At 37.4% G+C, this 17,865-nt stretch overlaps 1 protein-coding gene across 1 annotated transcript in view; it reads left to right on the top strand.

The window, feature by feature from the left end:
• The first annotated feature begins 2,440 nt into the window (after window positions 1–2,440).
• PRKCI (protein kinase C iota) overlaps window positions 2,441–17,865 on the top strand; it is a 65,982-nt gene continuing 50,557 nt past the window's right edge. Inside the window, exon 1 of the mRNA XM_037137491.2 lies at window positions 2,441–2,772. Within this exon, the coding sequence (XP_036993386.1) occupies window positions 2,672–2,772 (101 nt within the window). The 5' untranslated portion in view covers window positions 2,441–2,671. The remainder of the gene's footprint in view (window positions 2,773–17,865) is intronic.

Here is a 17,865-nt window from a genome sequence, read left to right as displayed (position 1 = left end):
AATGGGCTAGAGGCGATCAATAGATGGTTCTCTCTCACTTTGAAGTTTCTCTTCCTCTTTCTCCCTTCCTTCCCTTCTCTCTGAAATAAATAAATAAAATCTTCAAAAAAATAGCCAAAGGATTTAAATAAACATTTTTCCAAAGGAAGTACACAAACAGAAAATAAAAACGTGAAAATATGATGCACAACATCATTAGTCATTAGCAAAATGCAAATCAAAATCACAGTGAGATACCACTTTCACAACCACTAGGATGATTATAATGAAGAATACAGGCAATAATAGGGTGTTGATGAGGATGTAAAGAAATAGGAACCTTCATACATGGCTGGTACAAATGTTAAATGGAGCAGCCACTTTGGAAAACAGTTTGGTGTTGCCTTAAGATGTTAAACATAGAGTCATAATATGACTTAGTAATTCTACTCTTAGTTATACACCCAAGAGAATTAAAAACATATTCCATACAAAAATTTACACATGATTGTTCATAGCATCATTAGTATGGAATATTCATGCAATGGGATATTATTCAGCAGTATACAGGAATGTAGAACTGATTATGCGATACAACATGAATGAACCTAGAAAACATTAAGCTAAGTTAAAGAAGCCATACACAAAAGGCCAACATTGTATGATTCCACTTACAAAAAATGTTCAGAATATGTGAATGCACAGTGACAGAAAATACACTAGTGGTTGTCAGAGGCTAAGGAGAATGGGGACTTACAGCTAATGCATGTGTGGTTTCTTCTGGGGGAATGAGAAGGTTCTGGTATTAGTGGTGATAATTGCATAACTTTGTGAATATACCTAAAACTATTGTACACTTTAAATGAATGAATTATATGGTATGTAAATGGTATCACAATGATGCTGTTAAAAAACTAAGGTCATGCTTTTCCTGATAATCATACTTAAAAGTTTTCATCATTCAGAAAATGTATAAGGTGGTAGATTGATACAAATTATCAGTATTTACAGGTTCTTGTTGATGGCAAAGCAAGCAATAAGCCTTTTCTGGAAAAAAAAAAAGTCACCTTCAAAGCATGCTATGAGGCCAATGATGAAGCATTTGTTCAAACTGCTAAGAAATAAAAAAGGTTTTCATGTCTTAACTTACTAAAAGTCTCACTTTCCATGACATAAATGTCCTTTTCTAGAACGTTCATTATATAGTCTTTTAAAATTGTCACAAGCATACTAAATTTCCCATTAATCCAATTAAAATTTCACAATTTTAATATAGTTTGTTTATGTATATAAATAGTTTATGTCCCATAGCTAATTCATTCATATTTAATATGCTGGTTCCGATCCCCAATTGCCAAAAACCCTGATGCCAAGTCTTCCAAGAGGGATTTTTTTTAGTATATAATACAGATTTTTAACAGTTCAAGAACATACCAGGCTAAGTGTCACAAATAAGTCTGCTGAGTCAATCCCCCAACCCTATTTTATCATAGTAGAGAAAGTTACTTCTTTGATTATTCCAACCCTTTTAGCGTGGGTCAGTGCCGGGACTGATGCAGGCGCTGGATTCATGCCACCTTTAATTGCAGTATGTGACAGAGCTAAGACCTGTGGAACGTCAGGGGCTACGCTACAAGGACGGACTCTCTATAATTCTTTGTTAGCCAGTTAACAACAACAAAATGCTGACGGATGGATGGACGGATTGGATATTCATAGTGCACTAGGTAATATACAAGGGCTACAAAGGAAGAAAAATTCTGTCTTCCGTCGTATTTTCTTGTTGAGTTTCCTCCTTCATTACATTATTTTATTACATTTATTGTATTGTTTACTTCTTTCCATGAAAGAGGCTATGCCGAGCAGGTAAATAAATTTCTTGTTCCTGAAATAAGCACTGTATAATTGAGATGATTTATGCACTTGGCAGGGAGGTTTCATCACAGAAAAAGCGTGTAGATTGACTAGAGATGCCCAAGCTGCTGGATTCAGGATTTCCACACCAACGGTTCCTGGGGCACAAGCTGGAGACAGACAGACAGCGAGAGAACAAACGCTACACTTAAAGAACCTCACGTCCCAGAATCCCCTGGGGACTCCAAATCCCAGAAACCCGCTCCGGAAATCTACCGAGTTCCCAAATCCGCTGACCACGGACGCGACCAAGTTAGGAAACTGGGGTGATTGTCGCAGTTTTTGTCCCCTACCGGTTTTCCTATAGGAGGAGAGGCATAGTTACTAGAACCTTCTCACTCTCTCCGACAAGGCTACCACGGAAGACCGTCTCTCGGCGTACTTGATGTGATGGTTTGCGTCTCCCATTCTATCTCCCCCTTTTTCTTGCTGTCTGTAAGAATGGTTCACCCGGACTTCTCGGCTCCCTGAGTTGGCTCGGTCGTTGCGCCCGCCCTCCCCCGGAATGTGGGCCCTTACTGCCTGCGAGGTGGGAGGGACCCTGGCTGGGAGGCGTGCTGGCTCCTGGCAGCAGTAGAGGCGGTGGCGGCCGCAGGCTGTGGGAGGAGTCGCGTGGTTCCGGCTGCCCAAGCGAGGCGACCCTTAGGTCTGCGCCGCGGGCGGGGAGGACAGGTAGGGGACTGGACAGCCGCGGCTCTGGGGGAAGCTCAGGCAGCGGAGTGCCCCACCGCGCCCCCAGCACCCTCGGCCTCCGGCGTTGACGCGGGGGAGTTAGGAGATGCCTACCCAGAGGGACAGCACTACCATGTCTCACCCGATCGCAGGCGGTGGCATCGGGGACCATTCTCACCAGGTCCGGGTGAAAGCCTACTACCGCGGGTGAGTGCTTTGGAATAGGGATGGGAGGGGAGGAGAAAGGCCATCCCGACTTGGCCTGTTGTGGGGAGAGGGGCTGGAAATGTTGTGGCGGGTTGGTCTGGGGGGCGACTCTTGGGACTCGGGATGGGTGATCGACTAGTCGAGGGAGGAGCGTGGGGCGCTGGATTGGGGCACCCCCAAGGTGTGGTGCAGGGCGTCTGGGAGTCGCGCGGCTGAGGGTCCAGAGTAGGTTCCGAGGGCGGAGCCTTGGCAGAGTGTGTCCACCTGGTGGGTTCCAGAGAATCGCTTAGTAAGAAATTTACAAGGGTTTACGTCATTAAGTCTGGAAGTATTTGGGGTTGAGAATTGATTCCGGTCCATGCTTCAGTGAACTAAGTTTGCTATGGACTTAAAAGACAGGACTGCTTCAATCTGGTGGCCCTTTTGATTTCCAACAGGCCTAAAGCCTCTGGCTCTCTAAGTTCTAATTGCCTGGAAGAGTTCACGATCTGTATCTGGACTATGTTCAGGCTGCCAGCAAATTAGACATAGGGGTTATTACTTAAGAGGAGAGTTCATGCGTTTTCAGGGATGTGCATTAGATACTTAAGTGTGTCCCCAAGATCAGATTGTGGATGTGTAAAGTAAAATTCTTCGAATACTTCTTTGTCATTACTGCTTGAAGGACCATCCCGTAGAGTGAGATAATGCAAGGTGAGAAGAGGAAAAGCCTAGGGCACAGCTAGAAAATCTATAATCTTTACTCATATTATTACCTAAGGTATAACTACTGTGGTTACCAGAAATAACCCATCCCCTCAGATCGTTGTATTAAGTTATAATCTGTAATCAGTCACCTAAAGTGTCCCCTTTCCCTTGAATTCAGTTGTGGTTTGAAATTTCTTTGAGATAATTATATTTATGAAAATTAGAAAGGTTAAGACGTTAGTGTGAGAATAAAGGTTTGAAACTAAGGGTTAACAGAAAACCCAACCGTTTTGGCTTGTCTTACTGCTTGTCCAAGCAGAAATAAATTGCTTTAAAACAGTCAAGCACTAGAAGGTTGAAATTGCAAAGCATACTTTTACATTCCTCAAAGGATTAGTGAAGATAGCGAACTTTTAAAATGCCCCTAGTTTTGATTTCAAAGAAAATATAAGCCTCCAATTGTCTTACTGATTTGACATAAAGACATACTAGTTTAGTTTTGGCTTCCATGACCTGTGTGTATTAGCTTGACTGTATTCAGAGGAGTTTACAGGTGTTATTTTGAACAGTGTCAGTGTTTTTGCTTAAATTGATCAAGGAGGTCTTGATTTCAAAACAATACCAAGAACTGTGTGTAGGTTTTCTTGAACACTTGTAGTTATCACAGTGGACTTGAGAATGGTCAGCTATGACCTTTGCACTATGGGAAAAAGCTTTGCTTTCCTTTATCCTACCTTTAATTTGATAAATGAGATAGTTCACTTTAGAGTGTTCCATTTTTAAAGGCGACGGGCCATGAGTTGTTTGGTACAGAGAATGAAATATACTACCTGTTTTTTTAAGGTATCTGATTATTGACAGCTTAAAAACTAGATTAAAAAATGAATATACACACATGGTAGAAAAATGTAAGTTGTACAGATACAAAATAAGAAATGTTTCCCGTCCCACCCTCCCAGCCTCCTGAGTTAACTGCTGTTGACAGTCTATTTCTGGTTCTTCTGGAGGCTGCCTTTATTACTTTAAAAGTTATAGTTCTGTTTTATGGTTTATTAACTTTAGATAATATCTTTTGATACTCTGAAAGATGAGAAATTAGCTGTACTTTTACTTTTTCTCATCCCGGTACCTCTCGTCATGGTGCCTTTTTGATTGCTAATCTATTATTATTTTTTGTTCTCTGGTTTACCTTTATGACTTTAAATAATATAAATTCCTGACCTATTAAATTTAGATCGCTCCCAGTGATTCCAACTATGAAAAATGGAGAAACTGGTGTTTCTTTGTTCCCATTTTTATTAGTCTGACATTAGTCTGAAATGTAAATGGGCCTAATTGGTAAATTAAAATCATTGTAAGCTTCTCATTTGGAAAGAAATCAAAGTCTGCTGTACTTTAGGAATGTATTATATTTTCTTGGCTTATTGCTTTAATTATTTTTTAAAAAAGAGAATAAGGCCACATAACCTTTTTAATGCGTGACTAAAATTTCTCTGACATTCAAGTTAACGTTTTCTTTGTTTTGAAAATGTATGAATTTTTGCTTAGGAATGAAAGAATCTCTTGCCTTTTAGTGCTTTTAATTCAATGGAAGCTTTCTAGTGGTACCTTCATTTTAAGCCTTGTTTAAAAACATTAGCACTCTAAATTGTACCAATTTCTGTCCTCTGAAATTAGATCTGTAAAGATTATATGTTTATGAACAATAGTCTAAACTGATGGTTATGATATTATAGTCAGCTGCTCATTACTTTAGATGAAACTAAAATGAGTCACCAATAAGAGTAGTTAATAAACAGGTTGGCTAACTAGAACACTTACTTGATTTTAAAATAGAATATCCTTTCTTTTTATCAAGAAATGTAAAGACAGTCTGCACTGGAAAAAATAATAATTTTCCTTGAGATCTGAATGGCTGTTATCAAAGAGCTTTCCCTTTACTTCCTTCTAATAATATTTTTTCAAGTGAGTGTTGAATCTCTAATTAGCATTTTGTGAATAAATTGCCCTCTCCTTTCAAAGATGTGTACTTGTGTAATGTTTTCACTCTGTTAAATTTGTTTTTGTGCATATGTGATGTCTCCTAGATGTAACAAACATTTAGTTAGATTTTTTCTAGTTTTTAAGCAGGGGATTAATAGCATGGAAAATCTGATCTAATTGGGGACCACCTAAGGGTGCCTGTCTTACAGCCTGGACCCTTCTTTCTGTGCCACGGTAGCTTGTCAGTGACTGGCTTTCCTTCTTTAATCATTACCTAGGTGTCAGTTTGAAGGAAGAGAAACAGGTTTTGTTAGTTAGTGATGGATTGCCATTGGATGTGATTATCCTTATATAAAGTCACTTGATATTTCGGAATCAGATTTAACAAGGAAATGAATGTGTGGACTGCTCAGTTCTTTACATTGTAAGTGTATGGGAAATTTGCAAAAAGCTTGTAACATATGCTTTTTAAACAGCTTCTGTCAAGCAGTTATAACAATCCAGAGGATCCTCTGTATTCACATCTATTCATAAAAAGATCATTAACTCATTGCACATTTGGAATGGATAGCTGGCTCAGTGAAGAAATAGGCCAGGTTTTTTTCACTGTTAACAAGTCTTGGCAAGACTTGTTTTCAAAAGTATTGCAAAATAATTTTAGTGATATACTTCAGTAATGGTTCAAAGGAAATAAAAATAACATATTGAGTTGAGAGTTGAGGGAATGTTCTGGTTTTGGAGCCTGAGGCATGGTACCTAACCATAGGGCAGTCGATCCATAGGTTTACTAGCGAGAGAGAAAGGACATGGTGGCCTGGTGCCAAAAACCCAAACCAGAACAACCCTCTCAGAAATTTGAATTACATTATATGAGATAAATTACTTGTTGCTGGCAGTGAGAACCGATGCTGAATAATTGAGGGGGAGGCTGGTGAAACCAGGACCGACTGTGTGCAAACTGAAGGTCTGATGAAGGAGGGGAGAAAGAAGCAGTTCTCTGCAGAAGATTCTCCCTAGGGGTCAGGTCCGTGATAGTTTTCTAATACAACTCTCAGACCTCTTTTTAAGGTGACTTGAGTGTTTGTTTTTTATGATTGAAATGGGCCCGGTTAAAGCATGAATTTTAAAAATTCCAGGCTTGCTTCTGATTTCACGTATTACTTAAGTGTGTTTAAACTCAGTGTAAGAAATAACCTCCTATAAGCCAGGCACATGGTACTAGGGTGAGCACAGAGGGTGTAGAGGTGGATAATACAAGGCTTTGCCCCTGAGGAACTAAGAAACTCGTAGGAGGAGACATAGGAGAGTTAATTAAGGGTTGTGTGTGTGCGCTTGTGTTAGGTACTTGCAGGGATGGGTACTGGGGAGGAGTTTGAGGTGAGGGAGCCCTTCCTGGAGAATGAAATCTGTGAGGCTTTAGATGGATGTTGATGTTGGGTGGGGCGTCATTCCAGGCATTGCACAACTGCAGGATGTGTTTGGGGAACTAAGAGCAGTTTAGTTGTTTAGTCCTCTATGCATTCCTTATTAGGGCATAAAGTGTGAAGTGGGCACTGATGAGACGTGAGGCTAATAAGACGGTTCTCAGGCACTAGTTCATGAAGACTCTTGAAAATCATACTGTGGGCTCCAGACTTTTTCTCATTGGTGAAGATTTTGAGTAAACGACATCAGATTTTTGTTTTTAGAAAGATCAGTCTTGGAACCTGGAGATGAATTGCCATGGATAAGACTAATTACGAGGCTTTGGAAGTAGTCCAGGTGATAACATTCTGAGGAGATGGAAATGGGGATATGGATTCAGTGGTAATTTTAGGGGATAGAATCAATATGAATCAGCTACTGATGGCCTGTGGGGAAGAGAGAGGGGGCCTGCAATTCATAGGTTTCTTATTTGAGGGAGCCTGGGGATTATAAAAGGAAGAGATTTATGGGAGACGGTAATTAATTACCTGGAACAAGTAACCGAATTTTGAGCTCACAGTACTTTGAAGGCATCCAGGTGGAAATGTTTGGAATTACTGAACCATCACTGTGTGCATGCACACAGTACACTGTGCGTGACGGCTGACCCTGTGCGGGAATGTGGCTGAGAATGATGCTAGAAACAAAAATTCCACCCTACAGTGGTCTGCTGTAGATCACAAAGGCAAGGCACTAAAACTAAAATTTTAAAGTGCAGAAATACACAAAGTTCCCTACTTCATAAGGTAGCCACTGATAATAGTTCGAGATATTCTATATCATATCAATTTAAATATGTATATATATATATTTTTTCCAGTAAATGGGTACATATTTTTCACGTTTCTGCAGTTGATTTTTTCATTTATAATTATCTTTGCATGTCAGGGTAGACAGATAAACAGATACACACGTGCATGTAGATGGGTAATAGATACACCTCTCTTTTTCTTTATAATTGATACATAGTGTTCCTCAGCACTATCATTTGTTGTACTATCATTTATTTAACCTTTTTTCTGATTGATGAACACATAAGGTTGCTTTCATTAAATCTGTTTCAAATCATGCTGACAGAACATTCTTATATTTAATGTATATTCTTACAAACATGGTAAAAAATGTGCCTGCTTTAAAAGTGATATTGTCCTCCAAAAACTTAGGAATTTATATCCCCAGCAACTGTGTGGATGAAGCACTTCCTTATGCTCCCACTTCATATTACTGGTCTTTTAAATTTTTGCAAATAAGTTTGGCAAAAAATGCTTTTTTTAATCAAGTGTCTTTTTATACATAATTGATTATTTGCATTTCTTCTTTGGGTTGTCTAGTCATGTCTTTGCCCATTTTTTTCTTGGATTCTTTTTCTTTTAAAAATAATTATTTCTTCAAAGGGACATTGACTTGTCTGTTTAAAAAGTTGCCTGCCTTTCTCTAACCTGTTGGTTGTCTGGAGCTTTTCATTTTTATTTAAATCTGTCCTTTTCTTTATGGCTCTGTGTTTGGTCTTCTAGGTAGATGTGTTTCTCTCATCTTAAAATATTGTATTTTTCTTTTATTGATTATGCTGCTTAAGTGATTTTTTTCAGTAATTCTGGTATTTAGGGGTTTAGTTATTTGTGGTATACTGATAAAACTTATTTTTTTTCCAAAATGTATTCTACTAATACTAATGCTGAATAGGTTGCTCTTTTACCCTAATTTGAAATGACAAGTTTGTTATACACATATACTAAATTTTTCAGAGGGGCGTAGTACTTTCTTCTTATTTTTCATTGATTTTTGGTGAGAAATCTATTTTGTCAAACATCAAACCAAACGTAATTGGTTTGATTATTGTGCTATTATTATAGTTAATTTTGATATATGTTTTGGAAAGACCCATTTCATTAATTTTCTATGTCCAGATTTTCTTGGCTATTCTTGTATATTTTTAATTCCAGATGATTTTTTGAAGGTTTTTGTAGATTCCTCCCAACAAAATCTTATTGGCATTGGAATTGCATTAAATTTATAGATTAATTTGAAAACAGCTAGTTTTATAATATTCAGCCTTGCCTTACAAGTATATGGTTTTAATACCCATTTATTGTTGTTTTTCATGTTTTTCAGTGAGGTTCCTCTCCCATAGGTTTTGCACATTTCCTGTTATGTTTATTCTTAGGTTAAGTTTATAATTCTTAACCTATTCTTAGGTTAAGTTTATAATTCTGTTGGTTTTATAAATTTCTGTTGCTTTTATTCTATTATATATACCATCTATTTTTGAAGGTTTAAGTCAAACTGGCCACCTTATTAGTTCTATTAATTTCTTTTCTTAAAATTTTATTTATTTATTTTTAGACAGAGGGGAAGGGTGGGACAAAGAGAGGGAGAGAAATATCATTGTGTGGTTGACTCTCATACACCCACTACTGGGGACCTGGACCACAACCCAGGCATGTGCCCTGACTGGAAATTGAACCAGCGACCCTTTGGTTCACAGGTCAGCACTCAATCCACTGAACCACAGTAAACAGGGCATAGTTATATTAATTTCTTAGTTAACTGTCTTAGAATTTACAGGCAAATAATGTCATCTGCAAATAACAGTTTTCCCTTTTCCTTTATATGTATCATTTATTTTTCTTTTTTTTCAGGTTTTTAAAAAAATTTTTTGGTCTTTATTTTTTAATATATTTTATTGATTATGCCATTACAGTTGTCCTATTCCCCCCTTCATGCCCCTCTACTCTGCACACCCCTTCACCCCGCATCCCCTCCTTTAGTTATGTGTTGTAAGTTCTTTAGCTTCTACATTTTCCACACTACTCTTGCCCTCTCTCTGTCTATTTTCTATCTACTGTCTATGCTACTTATTCTCTGTACCTTCTCCCCCCTTCTCCTCCTCCCACTCCCCTGTTGCTAACCTTCCATGTGAACTCCATGTCTATGGCTCAGCTCCTGATCTAGCTGTCCTCTTAGTTTGCTTTTGTTTTAGGTGTGGTTGTCAATAACTGTGAGTTTGCTATCCTTTCACTGTTCATCTTTTTTATCTTCTTTTTCTTAGATAAGTTCCTTTAATATTTGATATAATAAGGACTTGGTGATGATGAACTCCTTGAACTTGACCTTATCTGAAAAGCACTTTATATGCCCTTCCATTCTAAATGAAAGCTTTGGTGGTTAGAGCAATCTTGGGTGTAGGTCCTTGCCTTTCATGACTTGGAATACTTCTTTCCAGCCCCTTCTTGCCTGTAAGGTCTCTTTTGAGAAATCCGCTGACAGTCTGATGGGAACTCCTTTGTAGGTGACTGTTCTCTTATCTCTTGCTGCTTCTAGAATTCTCTCCTTCATTTTAATTTTGGCTGATGTAATTATGATATGCCTTGGTGTGTTCCTTCTTGAGTCCAGCTTCTTTGGGACTCTCTGAGCTTCCTGGAGATCCTGGAAGTCTATTTCCTTTGCCATATTGGGGAAGTTCTCCTTTATTATTTGTTCAAATAAGTGTTCTACTCAAGGCTGTTCCTCTTTCCCTTCTGGTACCCCTATAATTCGGATGTTGGAGTGTTTAAAGATGTCCTGGAGGTTCCTAAGCTTCTCCTCATTTTTTGAATTTTTGTTTCTTTATTCTTTTCTGTTTGGTTGTTTCTTCCTTCTGGTCCACTCCATTGATTTAAGTCCCAGTTTTCTTTCCATCACTGTTGCTTCCCTGTGCATTTTCCTTCATTTCACTTAGTGTAACCTTCACTTTTTCATCTAATTTGTGACTAAAATCCACCAGTTCTGTGAGCATCCTGATCACCAGTGTTTTGAACTATACATCTAATAGGTTGGCTATCTCTTGGTCTCTTAAAAGTATTGGCTCTGGGGCTTTGATTTGTTCTTCCCTTTGAACCATAATGTTTTGGTGTGTTCACACCTGTTACGTATGAGGGGTGGAGCCTTAGGTGTTCACCAGGGTGGGGCAACCCAGCTGCTGAGTTGTGACTCTGTATGTGGGGGCAGGGTCAGAGAGGGAGCAATGGCACTTGCTCTGCTCTCTCTTGGATTTCCGTCCCCTCTGCCACTTCCCACAAGGAAATTGGGCCCTTCTGGTGCTGGTTCCCAGTTGGGTGGTCTTGTGTATGTTCTAGGACCCTGTGGGTCTCTCCAACAAACTGTCCTGTGAGGCTGAGAGTATCTCCCAGCACCTCAACCCCTGCAAGTTTTTTCAGTCAGTGCTTTTAGGCTTTATTTCCTGTTGCTGGGGCCCTGGGTTGTGTGGTCTGTCTCACTGCCCATTTTTTGCCTGGTTTATCTGCACGTGAATGTGTGTCTGAGGTCAGCCAACTGCCTTGCATGCCTCACTGGGTTTGCTCGTTTCTTCCCCGAAACCAGTTTTGCCAACCACCGTCTTTTCCTGTTGGGACCCCTCTCTGCCCCTCTTACCAGTCTGGATGAATGGTTCATTGTTGGACTTCCATACAGTTGTTTTCTGTCTGTTCTGGTTGTGTTTTTGTTTCTGAATCTTTGTTCTTAAATTGGTTGTGTGAGGAGGCACATTGTTTCCACCTATGCCTCCATCCTGTCCGGAGGTCCTCATTTGTTTTTCTTATCTTAACCATTTGGCTAGGTTTTCCAGATTGTTGAATTTTTTTTTAGCAGTGATGAATTATTTAATGAAATATGATCAATAGTTAGAAAAATGTAATAAATTATCTTCAAAGATACTCAGTTTCCTTTTTGCCTTTGAATTATGTTAAAGAGCATGGGAACTAATTTTTGTGATGTACTCACATGTTCCAAGAACTGTGATATATGTTTTAAACTTATTTTTATTTAATCTTCAGAGGTAGATATCATTATCTCTATTTTATGGAAGATAACATCAAAACTTAGTAAGCCACAATACAAAGCCGAGTCTTACCCTTCAGGGGAATTTCTCTTTTCCCTTTTACTGTATTAATAGGGCTTTGTTAGGATTACTTCTTTGTTTTGTCAGATTTATATTTCACAGTTTTGAATCGTTTTTCTATCTCCTTGATTATTAAGAATGGAAGTTGCTTTATGGCTTTTTATAATTAACAAGTAATTTGAGGGGTGATACTTTGAGATTGTGTGTATATTCTATTCCTTCAAAACCCTTTACCCAATGGTTTTACCATCCATGGATAATCCTGCCTAAATCTATTATATTAGTGATTTCAAATAAGACTTATTTCCGATTATACATTTAATTTAGGAGAAAAGCTTATGTTGAGATAGTGGAAGGGCTGAATGTGGTTCTTTTAGTTTATTTCTAAAAGCAATTAATTCTAAGGAAGAACTTTATATTCTGTGTTTTAGAACATAGAAACATAATGCTCAAAGCAGTTTGTCTTCTGAAGCTCGATAGCAAAATTAAAAGTGCTTTTTTCATTTTTAAAAAATTCAGCTAAAACCATATCTCAATTTATCATTTTGGGAATCTTCGTAGTGAAGCAGGCTATTCTGATGAAAACCAGTGGTAGGAGGTAATTTATGCTAACACTGAAGTTAAAACAAGAAAAAAAGTCTTCATGCATAATGTATTTTACACCTTTAAAATGTAATCTTTTTATTTTATAGCTCATTTTTAGCTTTGGTACTTTGATAAGGATCTGGTGATTATGGAATGTACGAACGTGGTATTTTCCTAGTTCCTTACAGAAGTGTTTATATAAGACTCCCTTAAATATTTTAGTTCCTGGAACTTAAGGAGCGGCAGTCGATAGAGCATGACTCCTTCGTTAAGTCCCTTTAAGAAGTATGTACTTATGTTTTCTAAGGGTTACTCAGATGTTTGAAAAATATTTGTATGTTCTACCTTGGTCAGGTGGCTCAGTTTGTCGGAGCATCGTTCCATGCTGCGAAAGTTTGCAGTTCGATTCCCAGTCGGGGCACACACTGGGTTGCAGGTCGGATCCCTGGTCAGGGGCATGTGGGAGGCAACTGATCAATGTTTCTCTCTCACATTGATGTTTCTCTCTCTCTCTTCCCTTCTCTAAAATCGATAAGCATATCCTCATGTGAGAATTAAAACCTTTTTTTTAATTTGTAAAAAACTAAAATAAAAAACATTTGTATGTTCTGATGTTTTTTAGGTCTTGAAAAATAAGATTTTTGAAAATTCCATGTTGTTTATAGACATGCATACGTATGTGTTAATTTTAACTCCACATGGGCCTTAATAAAAAAGTCATAGTTTAGGATGTCTAATCCTAACTGATTCCTTCCCCTTGGCTTTCAAAAACAATAATGTCACACTTATTCTTTGCCAAAGAAATTCTGCGGGAGCCTTTTTTTCTCTTCTGATTTAATCTAAAATACATTTCCCCCCAGCCCTTACCCCCTCAGACTAGTAACCTTGAGAGTATTTTGAAAGGAAAATTGCTTTAAGGTAAGCAAATTCTCTGTAATGTCATTAGAAGAAGTAACTGTTTTCTATTTTTATTTTTTAATAAAATTTAAAAATATTTTAAATAACTTTTAGACATTATTAAAATTTTGTTGTCTATTTTTTACATTTATTTTATGAGAGTTAATTTTATAATAATCGCTTTACATGGTATAAAAATAAATAATAATCTATACCATTTAGAAGGGTCTAAGTACAAAGTCCATCTTTCCATCTCTAGTCTTGCCCCAGTTCCCAGTTCCACTACCCAGAATTAACTACTTTTAAAATTTTGTTTTGTTTTATTGTATCTGTTGATCATTATAAAAGTTGAGGAATTTAATACTTCTTCATCGCCTCCTCTGGTGAATATTTTTAATTCTTGTGATTACATTTATAATTTGGATAATATACCTTGTCCTGCTTTTATTTTTCTTTTTAATTGTGGTAAGAAAAACTTATTAAATTTACCTATGATCTCAGCCATTTTAAAGCGTACACTTCAGTAGTGTTTAGCTACACTGATACTGTTATACAACCAATCTCCAGAAGTTTGCATTTTGCAAAACTGAAATTCTGCTTAGTGAACAACTCCCCGTTTTTCTCTCCTCCAACACCTGGAGACCACCATTCTGCTTTCTGTTTTTATGACTCTATGACTACTCTAGATACCTTGTATAAGTGGAATCAGTACAGCATTTGTCTGTTTATGACTGGCCTTTTTGACTGAGCATAATGTCTTCAGGTTTCATCCATTTTGTAGCCTGTGTCAGCATTTCCTTACTTTTTAAATCTGTGTAACCCTTTGTATTTATATATCACATTTTGTTTATCCATTCATCTGTTGATGGACGCTTGGGTTGATTCCACGTTTTGGCTATTGTGAATGATACTTCCATGAACACGGATGTACAAAAATCTGATGCAGTCTCTGCTTAATGTTTTTTTTGGGGGGGAGATATATACCCAAAAGTAGACTTGCTGGATCATATGGAAATTCTATTTTTATATTCCCACCAACAATGCACAAGATTCTTCTTAACATCCTTGTCAACACTTGTTATTCTGTTTTTTCGATAGTAGCCATCCTAATGAGTGTGCGGTGATACTCCATTATGGTTTTGATTTGCATTTTCCTAATGATTAGTATGTTGAACATCTTTCCATAAGCTTGTTGGCCATTTGTAAATCCTCTTTGGAGAAATGTCTGTTCAAGTACTTTGTCCATTTTTTATTAGGGTTATTTGGTTTTTTGCTTTTATTTTTAAATTACTAATTTTAGGTATAGTATTAACTCTCCTCTAGGAAAAAAACATTTTTGAATTTACACTTTCTTTAACTTTTTTCATATCATGACTTTTCTTAATAATTTTAACATTGTAAAAATTTATAACATGATTCTATTCCTTAACTGGTAGTTTTTTCTTTAAAGCAATTTTAAAAAGAACTTATAATGAGTGCTTACCATGTTAATCGTATGTACTTGAAGATCCAAGTAATGTGATTAGATGCTTAGAGAAGGGAAAGTAATCTTGTGTCAATAAAACTTCCCTTTTTAAAGATTCCTCTTTTGTTGTTTGGAGCTGGTATGGTTTCTGGGTCAAGTTTATCCTATCTGTTTTCTTTTTTTATTAATTTGTATTTTATTTAATCTTTATTGTATTTTTACCATTATTTTTTAGTCCCCTTACCCCTGCAGCCCCCAGCAATCACCACACTGTTGTCCATGTCCATGAGTCTTTTTTCCTTTTTGCTCACTCCCTCCACCCCCTAACCTCCCCAATCTCACTAATTGTCATCCTGCTCTCTGTGAGTCTGTCGATATTTTGCTTGTTAGTTTAATTTTTCATTACATTTCACATATGAGTGAAATCATATGGTATTTGTCTTTCTCTGACTGGTGTATTTCACTTAATGTAATGTTTTCCAGGTCCATCCATACTGTTGCAGTATGGATGCAAAGAATAAATTTTTCTTCTTTTTTGAGTCATCTAGAACTTTGTCATCCTTTCTGGTCTTCTGCTTGGGCTTTTTTTTTGTTTCAAAGACTTTGATAAGTTGTCATTTCATTGGGCCCTTAGGATAAAGATATATGTTCTCTCTACCATGTTAAACCAGAAGCATCTCTGTGTTGCTTTTATTTTTTCATTTATTTTTAAAAAGATTTATTTACTTATTTAGAGAGAGGGGAACGAAGGGAGAAAGAGAGGGAGAGGAACATCAATGTGTGAAGGAAATTTCTCTCTCTTGCCTCTCACTTATGTTCAAACCAGGGGTGGTCCTGCAACCCAGGAATGTGCCTTGACTGGGAGTCAAACCAGCGACCTTTCACTGGTCAGCACCTAACCAATTGAGCCACATCAAATCAGGGCCTGTGTTGTTGCTTTTAGAAAGTTAGATTATTTTTATCTCTAATGAGGTTTCACTTACATAAATATATGTTTTTTAATTTATTAAACACATATAGAGTATGCTATATGCTAAGCACTATTCTAAGTATTATAAATATTGATTCACTTAATCCATTAAATCTTTATAATACCAGATCAGATATTATTATTCCTATTTTATAGATGAGAAAATTGAGCCACAGACAAGTTAAGTATCTCACTGAAGGTTACATGGCTGGTAAAGCATCCTGGCTTTAGTTCTCATGGTCTTTACCATTATACTTTGGCTGCCTTTTATATGCCCTTTCTCCTTTCTGGGATGCTTTTTATTTTTACATTTTCCTTACTTTCTTTAGAGCCCAACATGTGCCACATCCATTCATTTAATATATATATTAACTCAACGTCCACTCTGCTTTAGGTGTTTAGGACCAGACACTGCTTTAGGTATTGGCCATACAGAAGTGAGCAAAACACAGTACCTGCTGTCAGTGGATTTTACATTTAGTTGATGGAGACATAAAATATGTATAATTTACATATGCTGGCAATGTATTTTCTCTGAAGAGTAAAGAAATTAACTAGCTTCAAGTACTAAAGTAGACTAATTTAATTTCCAGAGCAAGGATTACGTTTTTCATTAGGCAGTCCCTTAAAGGTGTGATCGACTATTTGTATCCATTATGGTTTTGTCAAAAAAATCATCTTATAATGGCTACTGTGGAAAGTGGTTTCTCAGATTAGCATGCAGGAGGTTTATTCGGGAGTGCTCTTGGAATCGACAGCTATGTAAGAAAAGGGAAGGGAAGGAAGCAAGCTTAGGAAAGAATCAAGATGCTCTGAAGTCTCAACAGAAACTTCAGCTGACCCTCCAGGAATGAGTTCTGAAGATGAGTTCACACTTCAGAGCTTTCCCCAGTCACATCTGAGACCTTTATATTCCCACATCAAATGAGTCATTAGTTGTGGGCTGTTTCTAGAAAGGGGTTGTGACCCTGTACGAGGACTAAAGTCACTGAAGGAGGCTGGCACCTGGGGGATTGTCTGCTGGTAATGCTCCCAGCAGCTGGTATAGTAAATGTTCCATTGCTAATGGGTGATTCTGGGGGTGAGTGGGGAGGGGGAAGGGCATATTAAAGTGCCCACCACGAGAGTCATTAGGAGATTTGGATTTGAATTCATATTCTATTATTAATTTCTAACTGTGAAACTGGTAAATATTCTAGAGTTGAAAACGTTTTGCTTTTAAATTGGTAAAATAGTACTGGTATGTCTAGTTTGATGGTTATTTGGAAGGTTATGTAAGATAAAGTTTGTTTAAACATCTGGAACATACTCAGTATTCTTTAAAAATGTTTATAGGCAATAGAAACATAAATAGTAATATTTCCTTGTCATAAGAGCACTTTCTAGAAGATGGGTTTTCTCCTAACAAGTATTTCTTCTACATTTAGTTAAGAAATATTTGAGTCCTAAGTATGTCAATAGTTATGTGAATATATTTAAAAGTCCAAAATTTTTGTCTTCCAGCTGTTTACAGTGTAGTTGAGGATGTGTTATCAGCACATGATGAGTTAGGTAACAAAAGGTGGAACATCAGGTACATGTTAGACAGGTTTAGAAGTGTAGGCTAGAGGGCTTGTTCGGTTGAAGAAAGTTTAATGGAAGTTGATGTTGAAGTGCCTGTTAAGATGGATCTCCCCCCATCTTCATAAACTGAACCTTAAACTAGGGAAGATTAAAGCTTGGGTCATCAAGGCCTTGTGTGTAAGGACTGTGAGTTAAACCAGATGCCTGCAGCAGAGTGTTTGTGTTGGGAATGATGGCGTAAAGTTGAGAATAGAAATTAGTACCAGATTATCAAGAATCTTAAATACCCCATTGGAATTACGGATTTAGGAGACCCCTACATCGAGATAATAGAAGTAGATTAAATGTGAAGTAGACTTCAGAGAGAGAATGAATAAGTGAATGAATGACTATGAGAGTTGGGAGAAAGGATGTCCTGTGATTGAAGACAAAGGAAGACTTAAGTGTTCAGAATAGTAGAAAGAGAGCCAGAGAAGCATACTGCTACGAAAGCCAAGAGTCAGGGGCAGAAAACCATGAGATGCTTAGGAGGAGAGTGACTATCAAGAAAAGGCCATTCAGTCTCTATGCTTGGCTCTCTGTTTACTTTCAGTAGCCCCTAAG

This window comes from Artibeus jamaicensis, unplaced genomic scaffold (genome assembly GCF_021234435.1).
Source record: "Artibeus jamaicensis isolate MK-2021 breed Jamaican fruit bat unplaced genomic scaffold, CSHL_Jam_final scaffold_474, whole genome shotgun sequence".
NCBI classification, from domain to species: domain Eukaryota; kingdom Metazoa; phylum Chordata; class Mammalia; order Chiroptera; family Phyllostomidae; genus Artibeus; species Artibeus jamaicensis.
Note: the sequence above shows the minus strand (reverse complement) of the source record. Positions and strands in the feature narration are given on the sequence as shown.